Source organism: Vulpes vulpes, chromosome X (assembly GCF_048418805.1).
Source record: "Vulpes vulpes isolate BD-2025 chromosome X, VulVul3, whole genome shotgun sequence".
NCBI classification, from domain to species: Eukaryota; Metazoa; Chordata; class Mammalia; order Carnivora; family Canidae; genus Vulpes; species Vulpes vulpes.
Window position 1 is genome coordinate 14,693,178 of NC_132796.1, and position 25,104 is coordinate 14,718,281.

The window sequence follows — 25,104 nt, forward strand, 5'->3', positions numbered from 1 at the left end:
CTTCAGACTAAGAATAGATTTTGCATAGTTGGATCTATGATGTAGGAAAGCCTCAATTTCAAAGAATGTCAAAAACAGTGAGAGGAGGCTGTCCTATTCATACTTTTAAATATCCTGTAATCTTCTTCATTTAAGCAGCTGACAAGTCAATTTATGTTTCGAATGTATATTGCCTGATGTTAACTTATCCTTGCAAACTAATGTTGTAATCACTGGGGGGATGGATAATGTTCCCTGGAATGCCTCCATCCTCAGAAAACACAAAAGGTATATAAAGGAGAAGGGGGGTTTTGACTTACTTGTTTGATTTGTGTGAGAGAGAATGCAATTGAATAAGTTAAGAACTGCTTTGCCCAAAAAAGTCCATCAGTGACTTACTTTTTTGTTATTCAGTGCCATCTCCTCGTCCAGACAATTCTTTCCATGAAAATAATGTATCAACCAGAGTTTCTTCCCTACCATCAGAGAGCAGTTCTGGAACTAACCACTCAAAAAGACAACCAGCATTCGATCCATGGTGGGTATTTTGATTTGTTTTTACTCTCCTTTTTTCTAATTGTAGATTTGAAATTTCAAAGAATTCTGAATACACTTTTTAGCTTGCTTGCTTTCTCAAGAGAGATTGTTTGATTAGGAGACTGTGTTTTATCATTATTTGTAATGTTTTCTTTCAAGTTCAGCATTTATATTAAATATCACGTAAAAGAAGAAAAAAATCTGCTTGGTCACTAAATGCCTCACATATCTTCCATTGTGTTCTTCTGATAGGAATGCTATCTTTAAAAAAAAAAAAAAGGGAATGCTATCTTTCACTATCTCTTTTGTTGCTATTGTATCACAGAGCATGCATGTTGCTTAGCACTTCCTGTGCCAGGCTCACTTGGTTCTCAGTCAGCCTTTGGGGTGGGAGCGGCTCCCCTTCCACAGACAAGAAAGCTGCAGCCTCAAAATGAGAAAGTGCTTGCCTGGGCAGCCCTTAGCAGAGAGGAGAGGGGAGCCAAGATCTAGCCCCCCACGGGGTCTGACTAGAAAGCTTGCAGTTTTGACCTCTGTGCCACCTGACTTGCATTCAGGGTGGAAGGAAAGAAATGGAGAAACAGGGATCCCTGGGTGGCACAGTGGTTTGGTGCCTGCCTTTGGCCCAGGGCGCGATCCTGGAGACCCGGGATCGAATCCCACGTCGGGCTCCCGGTGCATGGAGCCTGCTTCTCCCTCTGCCGCCTGTGTCTCTGCCTCTCTCTCTCTCTCTCTCTCTCTGTGACTATCATAAATAAAAAAAAAAAAAAAAAAAAAAAAATTTAAAGAAATGGAGAAACACCCTTTACCACAAAAAAGCCTAACGGTAGTCAGTCACAGGCTAAAATGATGTGCTGGCTCTGCTTATCCTTTTATCTCTTTGTGTCATGTGTAGTAAAAATTTAGGGAGAGTTGTATCATGTATTAAGTCTTGTCAGCAGATCTGCCTGGGGATTAAGGACCTTTTAAAAAACTAATAATAATGTAGACTGTCTACTCTCAGCTGCCCAAAGAGACTGCCCAGAATCTAGATGTGAGTGGTGTTTATGTGTACTTCATAAAACTACTAAGTTCTCTACTCAGAATAAAATGGTGTATCCCTGTAACATTGCAAATTTAGAATAGGGCCATTCTGTCACATTTCCAGCTCTGGTGTTTATAGCCCAAAGTCACAGAAGTGTCTTGCGTCCCTCAGTACTCCTGACCCTGTGTGCTTATGCAGTTTTCACCCTGTTGGCAGGGTTGGATCAAGGTTTTAGTACTACTGCGCCCTATGGTAAAAATAACTTAGTTATTTTTAAAACACTAACAAAGACAATGTTTTTAAAGTTGTAAAGATTTTTATAAGCACAGTTTCCACCCATATGTACTAAATGAGAGTTTTAACATTAGTGCCTGAGAGGTTGGACTCAGGAAAGAGGACATCTTGATTAATGTCACCTTCTGTCCGTGTGACTTTAACCTCTGTCCCTCAGTTTCCTCATCTGTAAAAATAGGCCTAAGAATCCTACCTCCCTCACAGGATTCATGTGATCATTAAATGAAGGAAAACAACAAAAGCACCCAGAGCAGTGCCTGGCACGCAGTGACTTGTTACTGTTAGCTGCAGTAGTGTTTTACCACGGATGTCCTCTAGCTTCAGTATGACTTGTCAAGTGTCTCCCCTCCACTTGCTTTGCTGAGAAACTTTAGTGCATTATTTTTCCATGTGACTGGAGACCAGTCCCCCCATACTTAATCTGGGGGCACAAGCACAACTGGCAGTTACCCGCTTTGATAGTTTTTAAGTGAGCCTTTGACAAGCCAGGAGGATAGTGTCTCAGTTGTATAGAAAAAATTGTTTTTTTTTTTTCTTGGATGTTGCATAATGGAGTGGTAATGTTTAAAAGAGAATTAATTGGTTACGGATTAACATCGTTCTATCACAATTAGGTCAGATCAAAATTAGTATCTTTTTAAAAAAAATGTTTTTTTAGCAAAACAAGTCCTTAGCATAGAACTTAAGATTGATTGTTTGATTGATTGATTGATTTAAAGCTTATTACTCTCTTGCCAGATCCTCCAGTTGGGCCTTCTGGAAGGGCTAGCACGTGGGGTGGCCCAAGGGTAGAGGTTAGGCTCCTTTTTGACCTCTCACCACCCTTGTCAGGTCTGGCCTTTGGGCATCTCTAAGAGGAAGGGACCCAGGGACTGCCTGGATCTCTACCAGGCAGATGGGGATGGTCCCAGACAAATGTTAATCACTTGGTGACTTGGGTTCCTTTGGACATCTCTCCCCACCTCTTTTTTTCTTTTCTTTTCTTTTTTTTTTTTTTGTAAGCTCTATACCCACTGTGGGGCCTTTTTAAGTAAGCTTTACATCCAGCTTACGACCACAGATCAAGAGTTGTATGCTTTTCCAGCTGAACCAGCCAGGCTCCCTATTCTACGTCGTCTTCTTTTATTTTTCCTTCCTCCTACCTCTTCTGTAATCCATCCACCCACCACAGAGTGTCTAAAGGGCACTGCCAGACCAGGGGGCCTGGACCAGGTTCTAATCCCCCCACAAAGAGCAGGCAAGTCACTGCATATCAGGTCTTGGGCCTGTTTCCTCACCATTGTTCTGTCCAGCCACGCCATCACTTCCCTCAGGGGCAGGGAAACTGGGAGAAGTGAGGTGCCCCTATCCCCGAAGTGAAGAGCCAGATGACTGGTAGTCTGACTCTAAAACTGTCCCTCCTCACTCTGAGCCCTAAGTCTCATCTGCAAAGAAAGGGTTGTGGGCTGCCTTTGGAGCATCACATTCCATTCTAGGGCATTGTGAGGAAACTGCCCCCTGAGGAAGGGGGCCCAGAGAGGCCTTGGGGGCAGGCCTATCCAAATGTGGGATAAATAGTATTAAAAACATATTGTTTCTGTCTTTTCGATAGTCCGTTTGAGTAGAGCTTGTTTAGACCAGATATATATAGAAACTGGAAAACAGTTGTGTTTTTTTAAAAAGAATTAAAGGCATAATTGGGGCGTTGAACTTCAGACTTTAGACAAGCCTCCGTCAAGTCATCCCTACTGTGATATTGCTGTTAGGAAGCTTGAGAGGGTTTCAGAATTACCGCTTTGAATTGCGGTATTCTTTTGTCCCCACTGCCCCTCATGTTAATGCTGCTATGATACTTCTCCTTTGAGCATCACATCTAACCTGGTCTAAGTCATTTAATGAGTTTGACTTATCCTGATTTTTTTTTTCTTGAACAAGAGACCACATTGGTTCACCATATTGTGTATATTTGAGAGAAATGCAGCTTGATAATTTTAAAAAATGTGAATGGCCTTGCTGTGGTAACATAGTGAATCACTGTTCCTAAATTATCACTTGCCTAAGGGCAGTCTCTTTCTCCTTGATAGTGGTACTTCCCCATTTCTTTTGGGAAGAGAGTATTTCTGCAGTGTATATGTTTCTTGGAAAGATCAAGTTCCTATAGCATATTTTAAAGTGATAGATATTGTAGTATAATATCCAGAGTCGTTATTCTGGCCATCTCAGCTATCCAGAATCCAGTTAAGAACTGGGAGATGAGCCAGACTATCTCAGAACAAAAAAAAAAAAAGCAGGGTTAATGCAGTCAGATTAATCTTTACTAATAGGAAAATACCTCCACCCTCCCTATAAGCCTGTTTTCTCTTTTCTTTTCTTTTCTTTTTTTTTTTTGAAGACTTTATTTATTTATTTATTTATTTATTTATTTATTTATTTATTTATGAGAGAGAGAGAGATGGAGAATGTGCCTGCACAAGTGGGGAGAAGGGTGGAGGCCAGGGTTGCGGGGCTGCAGAGGGAGAGAGAATCTCTAGCAGACTCTGCTGAGCATGGAGCCCAATGCAGGGCTCAATCTCATGACCCTGAGATTATGACCTGAGCGAAAATCAAGATTTGGGTGCTCAACTGACTAAGCCACCCAGGCACCCTAAGCCTGTTTACTCTTAGGCACAGTTTTAGCAGTTAGCACTGAGGTTTTCAGGCAAGAAGTAATCCCAAGTAACAGTACAGTGTGAAGAGGGTACAAGATCCCAACGAATGGCCAGGGAGAGGAGAAGGGTATTTTATTTTTGCTTTTCTCAGGCTCCCACTGGGAATATCATTTCTAGTCCTCATGGTTTCATATGTAGAATAGATATCCACATAGCATATAGATTTATAAAACAGGCTGCTCTTAGTTTGCTTAAAAAGACAAAATATATACGTTTGGAAAGACTGCTGTCAAGTTTGGGTTTAAAAGTGATGTTTATACAGTAAACCAAATTAATTAGAAATTCCAGTAATTAATGTAAGCAAAAGATTGCTATCACTGCTCACACAGTCCCAGGCTTTTTCTTCTGGTTAAGTTATGAATATATTGGCATCCATTATTGCTTGCCATCATAACTTGCAAAATTGTTCACTGATTATTTTCTTCTCAGACATCAGCTGACTACTTTAGTCCTGTGGCCAGGGGAGGGGAGGTAGCAGAGAAAGTGTCACACTGCTATACTCAAGCACTGGATGTCTGACCTTCTGTCAAACCTTTGGGCATCTTGCCTTGAGTCTGTGAGCAGCTTGAGGTCACACTCCTTGTTTTATTTTTCTCTCTAGACCCGATACCTAACACCGGCTTATTACCACATACACAGTACTACATAAACGTTGGTCGGCTTTGATTCCATCAACTTTATTCCTTCCTTTTTTAGGGGAGTCTTTGGAAATCTCTCTTTCCTCTTGACCCCTTATAAAAGGGGTTATGTTATGAGGATGTCAGAGTAGGGGGAGATTGCTACCCCCACCCCAGCTGTTTGATCAGCCCTGGATAATGTGCCAGGTGACTAGCTGGGTGGGCCTTCTCAGAGGTCCCGTACCTGAGATGGATGTGATCACCCACTTGACCTTCTCTTGTGCTGCTCCTTTTGGACCTGTCTGTTGCCTATACCAGGTAGAATCATAGGGTCCAGACTTGACAAATGAGGTAAATTATGGTATAATATTGGTCATAACTGATCAAGTTTCTGTCTTCATCCTTTTGTACAACACACAGCTTTTTAGGAGCCTGTGTTCCAAGTGGCTTTTCTCTGTCTCTACCTCTCTCTGTGTCTATCTTCCAGGCTTTTTCCCTGTTTCTCTAACTTTCTGTATGTGTATGTTTCCATGTAGCTTCTCCTCTCTCTCCCACTTGTACTCTTTTTCTTTCTCCTTGGCTTCCTTTTTGTATCTTTTGTGATACATGCTTGCTCACACTTTACTCCTAGCTTTCATCCTTTTAGTTCAGGGTAATTTATTTCCTTTTTTTTTTTTAGTCTCTGGGATCTTTGCCTGCCTGAATCTTGGCCCCATCACCTCTGTTCAGTCTCAGTCTGAAGATGTTTTCCTCATCATTCCTCCTTCCCTTGGGCTCTAGTTTATCTAGTATCTCTGAAAAGACCCTGCAAAGGGTCTCTGATTCGTCTTCCCTGCATTTTGTGCTCATAAGGGACTACAAACCCTGGGCTTTTTCTCCTGTGGCTGTTTATTGTTCATTACCCTTCTCACTGGCCTCGTCACTTTCATTTTATTGGATAGAGACTCTACTTCCCATCTCAGATCTCTTCCTCCTAAGACTAGTGTCTCAGGCCTTCTCTTGCCCTCACACCAGCATTAACATTCTTAAAGTAATGCCCATTCCCAACCTGATCTTGCAGTCATGACCAACGCCTTCCCCTTAAAAGATTTTCCAGATTGGCAGAAAGCACTTTTACTACTGACCCTCGGCAGGCCTTGGAGATTTTGTTAGACTTACATTCTGATCAGTAAAAAAGAACTTGTACCTGTTAATCTGAACGCTTTGATGTGCTTCTAGGTTAGGTGCAGACCCCATTATGGAAGGACATAAGCTATATCATAAGCAAATAGTTCTTTAACTTCTGGAAGTTATAGGATATTAAAAATAGTATTGCTGATTGGTCTGGATGCTATGTGAGGTTCCTTTCAATTCTGAGAGTTGTGCTTTTGTGATTCTAGCAAACTACACTGTTTTATTGTGTTCCTTAGAACTGAACTTTTCATTATTCCATTCTTACCTATTCCATCATACCTGAAGTTTTCTAGCTTTCAAAATTGTAAATGTATCATTCTGAGTTCTAATGCTAGCTATTTTTATTGGTTGTGTTGTATTATGACACTTTCACTTCAGAACTTGGAACTCTCTCAATGATGTTTAAAATTGCAGGTCCTAATGAGTTTCAGGAACACTTGGGCCCATCGTACATCTTTTTACTTCCTTGGTATTCCTATTTAACTTTTAGGCTAAACACTTAAGAAGAAATGATCATTGCTCCTTCAGAGTCATGTTTTCCTGATTTCTTCCTTTGGTGTCTTAGATCTTGAGTTTTTGGTTTTTCAAATGAATTTTCTGTGGTTGTACAACCTTTTTTATTATATCTGTAGTACAAGAATAACACCAGTTGGGCTGCATTTTAAAGACTGTAAATTAATGTAATGCAGGACCTCTGTTAACATACAAGTCAGCAACTTATTAGGGCCAAGGTGTCCTGTTTGCTGTCTATTAATACCTCCTATTTGTGTTAAAATACCTGGTGGTGTCAGTGTGGTTTGAAACTTAATGTTGTCAGTATTTTCAGTTAGCAGCTTTTTTTCCAAGAGTGCTTTGTATTAAAGCATTCATCTTGTCTACGTTTTTTCTTACCTGATCTATTTTTCAATTTAGTTTCAATAAATGGGTATAAGGTTTTTTAGAAAGGAATTTTCCAGTTTGAGGTAATTTTTACTTTTATTTACAATGCTTTTGTAGTATCATTGGTTTTTTGTTTTGTTTTTTTATGTTCAGTATCTTGGCAAGCCCGTAATAATGAACTTGTCGAGCTGACTTTAGAAAGGTAAATAGAAAAATGAAGATATTGAAAATGTTTCCGCTATTTCCCTTGGAGAGTTATGCAAAAGGCATCCTTTAAACTATGCTTTTCAGACTCTCAAATTTTGAGATTTTCAACAGCATGAAAATGGTCCTGCAGCCCAGTTACCAGATCATTTGTAATAACGCTCAAATTGCCAGTTCAAATGTACCTCTGCCAAAGGCTAATCATTAACCATGGTTGATTAGATTCAGTTCCTCCTGTGCTTTTATAAAGGCTTTTTACCTATGTACTTGATTTTTCATGGCTGTTTGAATCAGGTTTCATGCAGTTTTTAGGCTTCATTGTATTTGTCATATAATGGCAGGAGAATGATTGAAAGATCAATATGATAAAAATGTCTTCCCATTTAGGAAAAGTCCTGAAAACATTAGTCATTCCGAACAACTCAAGGAAAAGGAGAAACAAGGTTTTTTCAGGTCAATGAAAAAGAAAAAGAAGAAATCTCAAACAGTAAGTAGACGGCTACTTTCTATATACAGTGGCAAACGAGTCTGTATTAGTCTGTGGGTATTTTACATTTTGTACATGGCAATGAAAGTGAATTATTTTCTTACTGAGATTTGACATGCATACATTGTATATGTGTCTTTCTAAATTCTATACAACTATTCTCCTCTCACAGAGCCTTTTCTAGATTCCACAGAATCTCCCGAGAATAGAAGAAATTTAATTTGGACAAGAGAGAATACTTTAAACCTCTCTCAATAAACATCCAGTAAATTGTTATTCATGTAAAAACTATGAAGCTGCAGGATTTCTTTTTCTTTGGGGGTTAAGGAAATGTGAAAACTTAGAAAATAGTTTTGGTTTATGCTTAAACCTTGAAATCTATAACTAACCATCATTCATTATTCTTCCCTGGCTGGTTTTCCAGTTGCCATGTTGACAAGTGCATTACTGGGCTGCATAATCACAGAGAGGAGAATAGTGTTTGACATTTCAGGGTTTGCTTTAGTAGGAAGACATGTTTATCTTGTGACTGAACTGTGAAATGGAACGAGTCTTATCTCCTGGGAGCCCTCTGCCTGAACCAAGGTTTGGCTCCATGGAACCGTGCACATCACATCACTGAACCACCCAAGCAAGGATTCTGCTGGTTAGTGACGTGAGAAAACATGGGGAAGCCAGGCCTCTAGGCCAGCAGGAGCTTCTTCACCCACGTGAGGCCTGCTTCCCTCTTTGCTTTATGGTACTTTCAAGAACAGACTGTTGAGTCAGCTATTTTAAACGCTTTTGTTTTTATTTGTACTTCTACATGATTGACTCTCACTTATTTAAAAAGGAAAAAAGATAAAAACCTTCCTAGATTACCTTTCTAGATAATTCTTTCACTTGCATATTTGTTAAATTGATGTATTTCATTATAGAAAAATTGAGAAAAGTGATCATTTCTAATCTTATCACCCTGTCACACTGATCTTATGACCCTGTTATAACTAGCATTAGGATTTTGGTATATTTTCTCCTAGCTTTTTAGCCTATGCATATGTTTGTGGAAAGAAGGTAGTTTTTTTAGTTTGTTTTAAATAATAGTAATCCTAGTAGTACAGTTTTGTTTCTGACTTTCAATAATATATCTGTCAATCACACACATAATATATATGTTATCTTCATTTTAATGTCTGCGTAATATTTCCTGAGACATTCATGTTTTAAAAAAAAGACTGCCTAAATCTCTAACTGAAATTCACTTAAAGCAGAATGTCAACTCAAAATGCCACTCAATCAAATATTGCTACATTTGTTATTTAGACTGGATGAACAGATCTGATTTATTTAAAGTGAAAAAGCGTAAAATATTTCACATGCCAGTACCGTAAAGCTTTTATCATTTTCTGTAGAACATATTTATCCATCATGAACATTGAACATAGACTACCTCTCCTAACCACTGTTATTTTTATTTTGAGGTTTTTGTTCTTAACCTCAGGTCTACTAACCTAACCTACTGTGCGGTAGTTAAGTAGAAGAAAGTAGCAGGAACTAAGGAATTAAAATGTTTTATGTGTAGATTTGGTTTTTGATGCCTGTCTGTGTTAGACTAACGTTAAACTTAAAGCCCCTGGCTCACCATGGCCTGAGTTGAGTGTTTACATGTTGACTGGCTCTGTTATTCAGGATCTGGTTCAAATTTTAGATTTTTAAATATTATCAGTTAGAGTAAATAGGAGAATAATTATTTTCTAACATCCTCTCCACTCAAACTGTTTTAAAAGATTTTTATACATTTCATTTTCGATATGTTAAAGGAACTGTAAAATATCTCCACATCAGCCACAATGATTTTTTCCAAATCAAAAGTTGTTTGTGCCTCTGCATTTTTTAATTAAAAGAATTTTTTTGAGAGAGAGAGGGAGGCACACAGGGAGAGAGAGAATCCCAAGCAGCCTCAACACCCAGCACAGAGCCCAAAGTGGGGCTTGATCTCACAACCCTGAGTTCATGACCTAAGCCAAAATCAAGTCAGGTGCCCGACCGACTAAGCCACCCAGTCGTCCCAGAAAAAAAATGTTTTAAAGACTGGTATCCAGAGTAAGATTTCCAAAGAGCTCTCTATATTCTGTCGGACTTCAGGCTCCTAAGCCTGGCATCACGTTAACTCTGTCTCCTTAAAGTGAGCACTGAAGCAGAATTAAAGTCAGCTCCACCACCACCCCTCCCCCCAACTTTCTAGAACTCAGCAAAAGGAAACTAGGTAAACCAACTTTGAAAGCTTTAAAAGCTTTGTGGCCTTTGCTTAAAACTCAAAAAAAAAAAAAAAAAAGGAAAGAAAGAAAGAGGAAAAAAAAAAAGAGATGTGATGCCCAAGCCATGTAAAGAAAAGGATATTTTTAAACCTCAGCGGGTCCTAAATCCAGTTTAACACCTTTATTTCACTGATAGAAGACTGCCCAGGCAAGTTCTGACCTGCCTGAAGTCACATAATCAGGAGAACCAGAGGTGGGTTCTCCTAAATAGCAGGCCCAGGCTCAGTCCCTGCCACAGGCCCATCTCTGGTGGAGAGCCTCTGGCCACCGATTCCTGGGCACTCTCTTAGGGCCTCTTTAGTCACGTATTACTCTTCCCTGGGATCCTGTCATGGGAACAGAAACCGTCAATTGGCTATCTTACTTGAATGTCTTCATACAAGGTGATCTGAATGCCTTCATATATATATTCTAGTTCTCTAACAATTGAGCTATCCAAAAAAGGGAAAAGTGATGCCAAAAAATAATTCTGTATTGTAAAGGTGCCTGCTTTGACTCAAGCAAATCTGGAAGCCGCCTTGGGAAATCTGGCTTCAGTTCCATATCCAGAGTTACATAAGCCCCAAGAGCATATGGTGACTTTGCCAACTTGGTAATTGTACCCTAGTTAGTTAGTATCTCAATTGGTAATCATGCGTCAATTTAAAGATTGAACTGTGTTTTTTTTTTTTTTTCACTTTGAAAACCTGTATTCTGAATTGTGCTACATATTTTCCATGGGGTAAATATTTCTTTAACAGCATAGAACCAGACTGTTTCTTTGATGGTACAGTCCTGCAACAGTGATATTACCTCTTCCAAGTGATGTTTTCCGGTTCAAGAGTTGACCATGTTCAAAAGGGTTTGCAGTATCTTCTCCACCCTCCGCCCATAGGCAAATCACATGGTCAGTTATTTAATTGCTAAAGTCCTCCCTCGCAATTAGGAAAAGATTAAAGTTCACCAGTAGCCCTTTAAACAATTCTTTATAATCGTACTTATGATAATAAATAAATCCTTACGTATTTTGTAAGCTCAGTGTGACTAGATGTGTGTAGGTTTCTAGACATTCCTATTATAGGTAAGGCTCATGACTACATGTTCTTTATATATACTGAAGTTTTTGCAGGTTTTGAATTTACTTTGTTGGCATCTTCATGTCCAGGTGAGAAATGACACAGAACTCCTCTAGGTGCACACACGGCACAGGGATTCCTTAAGTGACTGTTAACATTGAACAATATCAGGGCTCCCAAGGGCTAGGAGTTTCAGTAAGAACACCCTTTTTTCTTTTTTTCTTTCTTTTTCTTTTCTTTTTCTTTTCTTTTCTTTTCTTTTCTTTTTTTTTTTTTTTTTTTGCAATTAGTTTATTTGTATCTTATATTGCAGACAGATTCCACCAACGGGGAGAATCCAAGCATCAAGAAATCCCTCTTTCCTCTTTTTAATTCAAAGAATCATTTAAAGCATAGTTCTTCTTTGAAAAAGCTTCCTGTAGTCACTCCACCCATGGTACCCATTTTTACGTATGGTAGCCCTGCAAACTGCTCCAGTAAACTTGTTTTACTGATGACAACAGCATGTCTTTTATTTTCATGAGGTCATATTCTCTTTGTGCTAGTTAAGTACCTGAGCCAGTTCCATAAAGTTACTGAAATACCAATTCTTTGCCATTCTGGATTTTGTGAATCAGTTAAGGAAGTTGAAGCATAAAAGGCTACTAAACAAACTAGTGGAAGGCTAGTTTGGGTTGTCTAGTTAGCCACTTGTGGGCAGACGGCATTCATAAAATCTCTTATTTCCTGTAAAGAATTTGATTAACATTTATAATTAACAGTGTCTTTTCATTCGGCTCACAAAGTCTGTTAACACTTGGTTGGCAGTTTGTTCTTTGAAACCAAGTTGAATTGACCAAATTGAGTGAACCGGCAGGCTCTACTTTTCTTAGCCGGTGATTTGCTTTTTCCTTGCCTGGCTCTAGTTTTTGCTGGTCACTTAGTAAAGCCAGAGCTTTTGCTTGGCATTTGGCATTATTCTATGTTCACCAAAATCAGTGAATGGACCAATTGCATTAATCTGGAGTTTGTGGCACAAATTTCCAGCATTTTTATACAAATTTCCAGCATTTTTATACTACATAATGCTAGACCCAGATTTACTGGGCAATGTCTTGGGAATATGATTCAAACCATACTTTCCCACTTCAGTATCCTTGAAAGCCTGATAGACTTCTTTGGGCGCCACCAAATACAGTGTTTGAATCATTTTCCCAGCAGGAACAAATTTTTGTTTTATTGAACTGGTTCATAACCTAACTGCAATATGGAATGAGGATACGACAAACAATTTCTGGTACAGCCCAATTTAACTGCTCTCTCTTACAGCGACTAAAACTAACAGCATGGGAATGCTTTAAGGGTTGAGGTTTTAACAAAGCTGCATGACATCTGCCAATTTTTCCTAATGCAGGGAAAATTATTAAGAGGGCAGCAGAATTTAACTGGCATCACTTGCATTATGAACATTGGGAGAGTTTTGGTTTCTTTTTTTATTGGGGGTGCGGGGTCGAGGTTTGGTTTCCTTTGATGTGCTTTTGTTCTCCTCTTGGTGTGTGGTTGCATATCTTAATTAGGCTTATTGGGGTTCTTATTGAATCCTTCCCTATATTCTCCTCTAGGTGCCCAATTCTGATGGCCCCGATCTTCTAACATTACAGAAAGCCATTCATTCTGCTAGCACTCCGAGCAGCAGACCAAAGGAGTGGCGTCCTGAGAAGATCTCTGATCTACAGACCCAAGTGAGTGGTGCCTGTAACACTCCTAGATTCTAGACTCTGCAGTGACTTATCTCTTTTGAGAGGTGGGCGGGTTTGAGGAATTTAGCCTCTCAGTGTTACAAGGCTGACATCCTCCTCAGAATATACCGTCACTGTGAATAGCAGATGCTATCCTGGACTCTTGGGAGTCCAGGTGAATCTCGTTTCAGTGACTCATGTCTTAATGAGAAAAAAAAAGTGAGCTTCCATTGGCCTTCACCTAGCCCTGGGTGGAGTAGGGTGTTGGGGGGTGGGTGTTAGATGAAGTGTAAGGGGGATAATTAAGATGTGGTCTCAGCCTGTAAGTACTACATATCTTAGGAGAGAGAGAAAATCTATAAGTAACCATAATTCATGGTAAAAAGTGAGGCATGCCATAAAATGTACGGAGGGTGAGAGGAGGAGGTAGTGGGAAGATGAGGATTTTGTTAAATGTGGTATAGCATATGAATTGGGCCTTGAAAGATACGATAACCTTTCTTGAAAGAATAAAATTCTGAAATTGATACTATTTTTGATAGAAAATTGAACAGTTGCATTAGGAACTGTATATTAGACAGTATTGTATAATTGTATTTATCTGCCATAATGGGAAATAAGCAGAAAATGAATCAGTAAATTTTTTCAGGTAACTGAGGTTTATCTCCTTTGGATAACTATTTTGATTGAAAATTTTTTAATATTGCATCTTTACAGTATCCTACAACAAGCACAGTGACATAATCTAACTTGTTTTTTGATCATATTAACATATTTTATAAATCCAGTATTCCTCCGTACTGTAGTTTCTGACAATCCTCATGAGCTTCTGAATGAAGCTCTAGGATTGCTTGTATTTATAGATAGATAGATAGATGGCCACAGATTTCTGTAATTTGGAGGAAGAGGATCTATTTTTTTTTTAAGATTTTATTTATTTATTCATGAGAGGCACAGAGAGAGAGAAAGAGAGAGAGAGAGAGAGAGAGAGAGAGAGAGAGGCAGAGACACAAGCAGAGGGAGAAGCAGGTTCCATGCAGGGAGCCTGACGTGGGACTCCATCCCCGGTCTCCAGGATCAGGCCCTGGGCTGAAGGCGGCACTAAACCGCTGAGCCACCTGGGCTGCCCAGAAGAGGGTCTATTTTTATAGGTTTGTTGTGTACTTTCTTTAACTGTTACTTAGAGCCACTGACAGGAGTTCCCAAATTTCACTTGTATTTGCCCAACCATTTATATTTTCTACTTCTAATGTAACATAGGCCAAGGGGGAGGGAAGGGGACAGAAAGGGTGTAGAGAACCAGATACCTAAGTTGTTGGGTATGTTTCTGAACCAAAAGCACAAGACTCTGAGTGAGGGCCTCGTCTTCTCTTCCCAGTTTTATAAAAAAAGTATGGGGCTTTAGAACCTTCTTTGTGTAGCCATTTCTTATGCTAAGAAGCACCTTTCAGGCTACTTTATATCTCCAACTGGACCCAAATTTCTGTAATTGCTCAATAGTCACATGTGGTTAGGGCTGTAAAAATCACTAGGAATCTCATTGTGTTATCACACCAGTTTCAGTAACAAAAAACACAACTTTGAGCACTCATGATGTGTACTGTGCTGTGCCACCTCCCCTGGGGACCACAGAGCTGTCTTGGACAGACTTTGGAATAGCCATAGAGGGTACTTCCCCAGGAGCAATTTCTGCCTGAGTCCATTCTCAAACAATTCCTCTTCGATTTCAATGCTCTTTTCTTGCAAATCTTTTAGTACTCCTTGAGATCATCAACATTTTATTAAAACTTTACCAAGCCCATAGACGCACAGCCTGTAGCCAGAGGTGGCCCTAGGCTAGGGCTACATCCAGAGTGCAGGCTTCCCATCAGGGACCCTAAATTTCAGGGTGCCTTCACATGCCTCTTCTGCTGGTAAGCCTCATCATGCATCAGGTATAGGAGGGGAGAGCAGTGAACCACCTTTTTACCAGTGGGAAGCCCATGGTTCAGCAGTCCCCTGAGAAGAGTCACCCAGTGTGGGGTAGGTGGCTGCTGGGACTCTCTCTTCTGCCCTGCAGCACAGTCCCCTGCCCAGTGTAGCACCTCTGGGGTCTGGGCCTCCACCACACAGCAGACAAGCATGTTAAGAATCCAGAGCCTCCTGAGAGTGAATTATGTTTTAGAGTCCATAGGGCTTTTGCTGTTTTTTTTCTCTGCTTTGTTCACTTTTCAGTGCTCACATCCTACCCCCACCGCCAAAAAAGTAAAAGTGCAGAAAGGGAAGGGGAAAATTGGGGTGATAAGAACAGAAGGGGGATATGCAATATTTAGCTGAGTATGTTGCTACCTAATTGAAAAATTACATTTTTTCAGCTTTCTCTTGCTGCTAGGTAGGATTGAATGGCTGAGTCCTGGCAGGTAAAAAATAAGTGGCAGGTTTATGTGGAGCTGTTGGGAAGTCTTCTCAAAAAGAGAGAGGCATATTCCTTTTGCTGCTTCCTGCTGGCTGAGTCAAGATCTGCCCCCTGTCAAGATGGGATGCAGCCAGATAGAAGGTGCCTAAGCCTTTGATCAGCCACCACACCAGCCCTAGAGTCCTTATCTAGATCTCTAGGCTTTTTCGTTAAAGATAAATAACTTCGATCTTGTCTGAAAAAGAACAAAAGTACAGATGAGGCTAGACTTAGCCCCTCTTCCCCTGTGCCTGCCCCGCTGGCTACATGCAGTCATCTCAGATCTGTGCTCTGTCTCTCTCAGCTTTCGAGTCTACTCTAAATTAAGTCCTATGCACACTCTCATCTTTTTTTTTCAGAGCCAGCCGTTAAAATCACTGCGCAAGCTGTTACATCTCTCTTCAGCCTCAAATCACCCGGCTTCCTCAGACCCCCGCTTCCAGCCCTTAACAACTCAACAAGCCAAAAATTCCTTCTCAGAAATTCGGATCCACCCCCTGAGCCAGGCCTCTGGCGGGAGCAGTAACATCCGGCAGGAGCCCACACCGAAGGGCAGGCCAGCCCTCCAGCTGCCAGGTCAGATGGACCCTGGTTGGCATGTGTCCTCTGTGACCCGGAGTGCCACAGAGGGGCCTTCCTACTCTGAACAGCTGGGTGCCAAGAGTGGGCCAAACGGGCACCCTTATAACAGAACAAATCGGTCTCGAATGCCAAATCTGAATGATTTAAAAGAGACAGCCTTGTAATGTGTGCTGGGGTGGGGGTGGGGGGGTAGGTAAGCCAGTGGGAAGGGGATGGGAGGGTGTGGGGGGGTGGGGAATGGGCTGGGCTGGGGTGGTCAGCCAGTATTTTCAGCTTTATGAAGGTGAGTGCAATATTGTATGTGTGGAGCCCTCTGGCTCCTCACGGCCACAAATGCTAGTCAGGGATCTTAGAGCCGCAGGAGTTTCTTAGGGACTGCTGGTCCCCACGGATCTTGTGTGAGAATGGATAGAGTGTGCCATTGAGGAAGAAGACATTCTTGCCAGTTTCTCCCCTGCACATTCCAGCTTTAGTGCAATCCCTGTTGAACTTAGGAAAGCTAGGATGTGTTCTGGTACTGCAAGGGATAGAAAAATTCGTGTTGACCAATGCCCTTACCACAGATTTTCTTTCTTTTTTCTTTTTTTTCTTTTTTCTTTTTTTTTTAGCCTAAACTAAATGTGGGGTTTATTGTAATCCAAGAGTATTCCTTTGAAGGGTTAGCAGATGAACTAACTGTATGTCTTAAATTGTTTTCTAAACTTCATATTTGATAGGATTTGTAACATTTATTTATAATTAATATTGTACTGTTCTAACCATACCTTTTATGTTAAATGTAAAGTTATTTTGAGCTGTTTGGAACATTGTGAAGCAGTGGGACAGCTACAGTAGTTTCTATAAAAACTAAACAGTAACCTTTATATATTGCATCAGGAGTATTTTATTCTATATATAAATATATATATGGTAAATATCTGTCTGTTTTATAAATATAATCATTTAAAGAAAGTATCATTATGACACTATCTGCCATATTTTTATACATTTGTGATATGAAGTGAGTATTATACTTCTAATCAAGGGAGCTGAATTGTGGCTATGTGTGACTATCAGTGGGAACCGTGCTCAACTTTTAGGCCCCAGCAGTAGCCTCTAGACATGATCCTTGGTAGCAGATGAGATGCAGCATCTCCTCCCAAACCCATAAGCAAGACAGTCGGGTAGGCCAGTGAGAGCTCTAGCAGGCCTTGTTGTCTCCGTCCTCACAGTTGGCTCCTGTTTGCATCCAGGGACGTTCTTTGCACCTGAGGAGAGGATAGATCCAGGGTTACTCATGGGTCTTTGTAGAGAGAATATGCTTTTCTCCTTAGTGTTAGTGTAGAGTGCAGACCAAAGATTTGCCAGTGAACATTCCTAGGTTGCAAGGTTGCAAGAGGAACCTGTCTGCAGATCTTGCAAACCAGCTCTATGCTCCTGAATCCTGTGCGCTGTACCGGAGACTCTTGGCTGGTGGGGTGTGAGATCTGTGTGTGGCATTTCTATTTCTAAATGTTTTGTTGTTGCTGCTGTTGTTGTTGCTGTTGCTGTTGCTGTAATTGCTCTTTCCAGTATATTTAAAAGGCTCCTGAAGCAATTCCAGATGTAGAGAAAATTGCTGTGCTCACTTTTTCTTCCTGGGACTATCCATTTATAACAAAGTTATCATGTACATCAGTACACACACATGATCAGAACAGGACTTCTTTCCCTCATTTGATCTCCTTCAACTCCCAAGTTACTCCGAAGCATCATCAAGGCCTGTGGCCAACAAGGGTTATAGCCCCGTGTCTCTGGGCTATCCTTGACGGAAATCACCTCAGTACCATCTATCAAGAGAATTCAACTTTTGGAAGTAGTCTCTTAGCAATAATATTTTTAAAGACCCATCCCCACCCCCACCCCTCAAAGGGGTAACTTGTCAATATTTATCACTTGTCCCAGGATTCTGAGAGCATTGGCCCCTGAATCAAGTCAGCGATAATTGAAATGTGCTGAGTTACTGTTCCCTCACCCCCAAGATTTTGAGAATGATAGCTCTGATGATTATAAAGATTATAAAGAAAAGGTCTTAGTTTCTTTGAATCTTAAATTGTGTGCATATTACATTTTTATATAACTACTATAATGTGTATCGATTATATATAGAGGTCATTTTAAGGTGCTTTTTATTTGATTTTAATAAGTGTAATAGGCACTAAAATGAAACTCAACTGGGTACTATCATTAAAACAGTTTGATTCAAACCAGTAGTTTGCATGCTCTTCAGTTCTTTTTATATCTTGTTTCTTTCACCAGTTCAGTACTCTTTAAGTAGCTCTGAATTCTGGCTTTTCCCAGGCAAGCTGCTCAGTTATATAAGTGATGTGAACCCTTAGCAGTTTTTGCCTGGATACTAATGACTCTAAAAGGGTGTGTAACTCTTCTTTTTCATACTAGATCTATATCTTGTAATCCCCCCTTGCAAACCAGAAACTACATTTTTTTCCTCTGGAAAGACTTCTCACTGTGCTGTGCGCTTAGGAACTGCGCAGTCACATTGCCATGCTGTGGCATTTGAGGCTCGTTGTCACCTAGGGGCTGGTTTCCCATGTTTTCATCCTTGCTAACACTGGGATCTCAGATGTTTGCAGAACATTTATATTCATGATGGTTCTTCAAAGAAGGGCTAGAATAATTGCCTTCTACCTAGAGCAAAGTAAACCTAACTGATGAAGAGTCAATACATACTTTTCGTACATTCCCAGATTTGAGCCAGAAAATATCTACAGTGTTTTCAACCAGTGTTTTTGAGGTAGCTCTTTTATCCTCTTCTCCACTTTTGTCCATTCTGACTTTTCATTGACCTCAGTAAGCTATAATAAGTGAACTACAATCCGCATTTCTAGCATGTATAATTCTCTTCCTGCTCGCCGAGGGGAATGGTCAAGTTTTCTCTCAAAACTAATGGGCCCTCTCTTAGCATTTAACTGTTGTTTTCCTCTGGTTGATGAATCATTGACCTCACAAAAATTGCCATCCATGATAAGAAGGATATGATTTTAAAGTCACACAAGTCTGCATTTTCTTTAGGAAGGGAAATTTATAATGTTCATATTCTGCTATCTGCCCTAACATCCTAAGGGATAAAATATCACTGAATGAAGGCTTATGAATTGCTTTATTTTATGGAAGTATTGCCGATCTCCTTTTGAAAAGAAACTCTGCTTTGCTCTTTTTCTACTTTTACTTTACCACCATCTTCACTTCTCAGAAGTTCTGAATGAACTTTTACTATACCTTGGTTGGTCTCAGCTTGAGGGTTAGCCTCTTCAGAGCCCAAGATCAAAAGTGCTCTGTGCAAAGTAGTTCAAGTGAGCTGTCTCTGTAGCAGTGGTTATCAGTCAGGGCCAATTCTGCCTCCCTGGGACATTTGACAATGTCAGAAGACATAGTTGGTTGTTGAAACTGGGAGTGGTGAGGTGCTACTGGCATCTGCTGGGTAGAGGCCAGGGATGCTGCTAAACATCCTGTGTACACAGGATCCCCCCCCCGACACACACACACACACGAAGAATGATCCAGCCCCAAATGTCCATAGTGGTGAGGTTAAGAAACCCTGCTCTACTGGATTCTAAGCCCACTGCTCTGCAGAGCTTGGCTCTGTCTTTGTTCTCTTCAGGCTACTGGAGAAACTGCGGGTATGAATTCTTTAGTATCACATTCTCTGCAAGAATCTTCTACCACTTTTTTTGAATCCTTGGAATCCTGTTTGTTTTCATTGTCTTGGGCCTGCTAAAAGGTACATCCTTTGGGAGGAGACCAGAGTGGCTTTATAGGTGTTTGAGGACTTAGATTCTAGGTCAGCATCTTTAGAAAATCTTTCATAGAACCATGAGGCTTATATTTAGAAGCAAGCAGCAGCCTGGCAGATTGGCATGATTTTTACCAACTGCTCAAAGGCATCCATGGCTTTTAGCTGTGTCTCCCAAAAGAAAATGCCATTGTCTTTTATTCAAGGCATTTAATAGCTCTTTACAAATATTGGCATATGACAGACCGATTAGAAGCAAAAAACTCTCTCCTGGTGGTTGTGATGTGGCTGTTATAGGAGTGTTTGTGCTGTACGCTTTGGTTAAATCTGTTTTAAAACCTGCTTTAAGATTTGCCATATGCAGTTGTACTTTAATTCTAAGCTCAGAGCTGTGCTGGTTAGTTTCTAGTCACGTCATGTATTATAAAGTATGTTGTGGTTGTAGAGTTAGCCAGTTTAGCATGTTCCTAATCTGAAAATTAGTGGACTTCGCTAGAAAATGCTATCCCATTTTCCCTTCCCAGCACCCCTTATCTTAGTTAACGTCATAGTATATCCTCACTTCTTAAACTAGTTTTTAGAGTAAATAAGGAAAAAAGCCATTTATTTTCTTCTAGCTATGTATTGAGAATGACTCAATAAGTGTACAACTTTTTTTAAAGGCCAGAGGATTACTTTTCAAGTGTGTAGAAGGCTCTGTCCATTTCTGTTCACCTAGGTCCTGGTGGTGACCCAACTTTCAGCAAGGGCAATCGCTCATTGCGACTTATTCCCAGAGTTCAGCTGGGACTCAGAAATCTGCATATTCTCTCCTGGTCACAACATTTTTTTCTGGAGAGCACTGCTTTTATATCTAGAAGTTCGTTACCTCCTACATTATAGTGGGATATTGAGCTCCATGTGAGCACTGAGATCCACAGACTCATTACTTTTGTGAGCTGGGGATGTGGTATGATACACTGAACCAAGTCAGAACATATTGATATATTTCCTTGCCTCCTTCAGTCCATCACTATTAAAGTGTGTAGGCAGAGAAAACGGATTTATGCTTTTTTTAAAAATGGTTTCTTTAAAAGGGGCTGCAGGAAAGTGTCCTGCTGCTAATCTCCAGGGCCAGAATCTCACAAGAAGTTTCTCTCGGAGACTTAAAGAACCATCTTACAAAACAAAAACTTGTAAGTGGTTCTGATTTCTTCATTTTGTATCTTACCAGCTGAGATATAGAATATCTTGAAGTCTGATTCATCAGCTGGGTAAAAAATTCTGTCTTTGAAACCATGAGTAAATGCAAGAAAATGAAGCCGTGGCAGGACGAGTCCCTCGTCTGTCTGTATACACACAATGTGGTAGAAGTAAGGTGGTGAGGAAACTCTGGGCCTGCTGCCCTATTCTATTCTATCCTTTTTTAATTGAATGTACTATAAAAGATCATAGACTTGTGCCAAGTCAGTTACTACGTGAATATTCATTTCCCTTAGTGCTTTGTTAATTCATCAGCATTAGGCCTGGTCCTGACTCCACCTTTCTCCACTCCAGGCACTGGCCCACCTTTCTGTGTATTTCCTATAGGATATTAAAGATGATCATGACCTACATTGTATCTTCATTCGATAACTGTTTACTCCCAAATTTGAGGGAGGTGTGTCTTTTGTTTTGCCAGAAAAAATTTGTAGTAGTCTGCACTTTGGATTTCTAGGGCCAGAGAACTGCAGCAGTGAAACTGGTTTCACTTCTAAGGCCCTTCATTACCCACAAGGTTAAGCTCTCTGAACCCCATTTGATCCTTGGGTCATATGTTGATCCTCCTTTGGAATCTTAAAAAAAAAAATTGGTTTCCATGTTGTATGCAGATTAGAAGTTGCCTTGTTTGCTACTCTTCCAGCACAGAGTATCAGGGAGAAAGAGGCCTTATCTGTTCCTCCATCCCTTCCGTTTTGACAGACTGCTAAGATTTCCTCAGGACTTCCTTTGGTTTGGGATTTTACTTTCCCAAAAGCCTGATCTGATTCATTTCAGGCATAGACAAGCTTGTCCTAGTGCTCTGCTTCAGGGCTAATCAGATGAAACCCAGGAATAGAAAAGGTAGATGCCTTGACTTTTGTCCCTGTTGGGGGATTAAAGTGTTTATCGCCAGAGTTGTCAAAAGCTCTAGTTACAAAGCATTCAGAGTTTCAAGAAGAAAAAAAAAATGATGCTTTTTCTCTTGGAGAACTTTTAAGTTCTCCACCATGGCTTAGATTTTCCAAAATGGAAAGCAAAGCTTGTATAAAATCCATTTTCACTAGAGATATACAATTGAGTATAGTCATTTCAGTCTATTTCCCTTTCCTTATTTCCTCTTTGGTCACTGATTGAGTCAGGCTGGAGGGGTAAGCTATGATTGCAAGAAGTGAATTTTCACTGTAAACTTGGATTGATTAACAGAAACAATAAAACCAAACAAAATAGTTGCCCCTAACTCCTATCTCCAAGAATTGCTTTGTGCCATTTTGAATTCAGGTAGTTATTCTGTATATACTTAGAAGACTGTTCTGAGCTTCTTCAATCTCTAGGAAGTTCAAAAGGGGTATGTGGGAAGACACAGGGCAGGGTGATTTTTGAGAACCCTGCTCATGCATGAAATTAAAAATATGGATAAGCCAGAATGACGTAACATCCAAATTTGTGGTAGATGAAGAATCAGTGGAAATTCTTAATTGCACAGACTTTATAATCCATAATACAGAGTGTAATTCCATACTTTTTACTGTGGCAAGGGTGTGACGTGGTGTTAACCTTTTTAATTTTTGAATCCAAACTGAATTTAAAGTGTTGAATATTTAAATTCCTCACAAGCTAATTATGAACCATTTGTAAAGTGTTTATATAACTCTTTGTATCATGTGTTGGTACATCTTATCAAGTTTTTTCTGGCATGTATTCCATTCTAAACTTCTGTAAAATTTCTATTGTTGCTGTAAATATTATACAAATATCTATTCCGTGGTAACCTTAATTATCAGCATGAAATGGTTAATTTTTACTGAGCACAATGTATTTTTGAATGGATCTTCCCAAATGTCTTTAATAAAATGCAGATTTTGCACTGACTGTTGTGATTGCCAGGCTGTCCCCATCTTGAGCTTTTGTGGTCCCTGGCTTTTAAATGGCCAGCAGCTCCGTGTTTGTTCCTTCTTTGTAAAGAACTCATTTGATTTCAAATAGAGGATAATGGGCCTTTGAAGTTGAAATCAGTTTAAGGGACAGAAAGTAATGTTAAAGCAGGGCAAATCCTGTTACTTAATGATAATATTCTCTCCCCCCCCCCCCCCTATTTATAAAGCTTTTTTCTCCTCCTGGCCTTTTGAAATTTTTGATTTCTTTCACACTGGAGTGCTGTCTCTTTTGCATCTAGACACTCACTTGGTGGTTTGTCTCTTTTGCATCTAGACACTCACTTAGTGGTTTGGGAGGATGGGAAGAGATGTCTGCCTCCTACTCCGTGTGATGGAGAAAGCAAAGATGAAGTATTTCTTCATATTTTAAAATAGGAGGTTGGCAAACTTTTTTTGCCAGATAGTAAATATTTGAGACTGTGGGCCACAGGGTCTCTGCCATTTTAGTGCAAAAAGCAGCAGAGGCAATATGTAAATAAGTATGGCTGTGTTCCAATAAAACTTTATTTACCAAAACAGGCGAGTTGGGGGGGGGGGTTACTGACTGATTTTACACCCTCACTTTTGTCTTTAGATACTCAGTTGGTCTTATTGTTAATGGGGTAAGAACTTAGATTGTATGATAACATACGTAAATATTCTCCAACTTTCTTACTTTATCTCTCTAAACAAAGGATAGGAACTAAAACCCAATGATTTGCATTCTTAAAAGTACCACGTCTCCAACTTCTTCACTCTCGAGTTTCTCCTTAATGCCCCAAAAACTAGTGGCCTGTGATTTCAACTGTGATTCAAGATTGAATCAAATTATCTATTGGCTTGTAATTTTTCTGTTTGTAGCACTTATTATGGCTGGGCACAATGCCAAGGCTTTTACTTTAATATTACATTTATTTGTCACAGCAATGCAATGAAGTGAGTAGTATCCTCATTTTGTAGATGAGGAAACTGAGGTTTATGGACCTTACATTAACTTACCCAAGGTCACCTGGCTAGAATTTGAAGCCTAGTCTTCATTGTAAAGCCTACACCCTTAAACACTACTAAGCAGGGCAGTTGCTGCGTCTCCAAGTATCGAAAACGGACATGGGGCAATTCATGTACCACCTTTCCTCTCATCTCCCAGCAAGTGGTAGTTGAGTTGATTTGATTTGAGAATAGAGCAGTTCACTAAAACAAGTTACTAGAGGCCCAGAGACTGGTGAAATGACTATAAAAGCACAGGATCTGGAGTCCGATTACCTGAGTAGAATCCTAGTTCCATCACCAACATCTTGTGTGGCCTTAGGTGTGTTACTTAACTTTCCTGTGCCTCAGTTTCCTTATCCTTAAATGGAAATAATAATAGTACCTACTTCATAGGGTTGTTGTGAGGATTTAATAAGATGGTAACCTTCAAAGCACTTGATAGATTCTGAATAAATATTAGCTAACTATTATTTGTGCCTCACTTGGTAGCCCTACCTATGAAGCTGAAAAAGCTCTGTTATGGAGTCTTGACTGCCAGTTCTAGAGAGCTCGTTAGGCACTGTAGATGTATTTATCCAATTTGATCTTCACACCAGCCTTGTAAAGTTGTCAGGGTTAAGAACCACCCAACTTGTGCTATTCTTGGGATCACAGGGGAAGGAACAGCCCTTATAGCTATGCATTTGTCAGCAGGCCTCAGCACCCATGCTCCAGGTAGACAAAAGGATGGGCTTTTGTCAGCACATGTTCAAAGGCTCACCTTAGGCATGCAGTCTACTGGCCTCCGAGACTGAATTCATAGTGGTACCTTTATTTTGAAAGGCCTAAGTAACCTTTGCTTTGTCCAAGTAACCTTCTTCCACACTCAATACCAAAATCAGCTCAGATTTTTTTTTTTTAAATCTTGGCAACACTTAGTGCTACTTCTTTGTTCATAGCATTTTATTTAGTTTTTTAAAGTCTCCTGCAATATGTTATATTTTACCGCAATTTAAAAAATCTGAGTGTAGACTTTCACACTCTAGCATTTGTGAAAATAAAAGTAAACTTGTTAACCTAAGGTAAAATCATGAGGTTTTGCTACACTATATATATATTTTTTAGTTGAAATTTTTCCCCACAAAAGAAATAATACTATAAACTAGTTCATGTGTTTAATCACAAGATTCTGCTAGGCTTCTGATGTCCCTCAATAAAAGTTTTGTTTTTATACTGTGTTATAAGTTAAGTGAGGTACACAA

The 25,104-nt window shown here is 40.0% G+C and overlaps 1 protein-coding gene across 5 annotated transcripts in view; it reads left to right on the forward strand.

Annotated features, from left to right (window-relative positions):
• CDKL5 (cyclin dependent kinase like 5) overlaps positions 1-25,104 on the forward strand; it is a 212,453-nt gene that overhangs the window by 184,190 nt on the left and 3,159 nt on the right. For 2 of the 5 annotated variants that reach the window (XM_072744252.1, XM_072744253.1), the window contains exons 15-19: positions 394-517; positions 7,782-7,881; positions 11,547-11,669; positions 12,835-12,954; positions 15,745-16,507. In XM_072744252.1, coding sequence (XP_072600353.1) covers positions 394-517; positions 7,782-7,881; positions 11,547-11,669; positions 12,835-12,954; positions 15,745-16,131 — 854 coding nt within the window. In that variant the 3' untranslated portion in view covers positions 16,132-16,507. Of the gene's footprint in view, positions 1-393; positions 518-7,781; positions 7,882-11,546; positions 11,670-12,834; positions 12,955-15,744; positions 22,830-25,104 lie in introns of those variants that run through there. The other 3 variants (XM_072744254.1, XM_072744255.1, XM_025997496.2) reach the window with 3 other exon arrangements.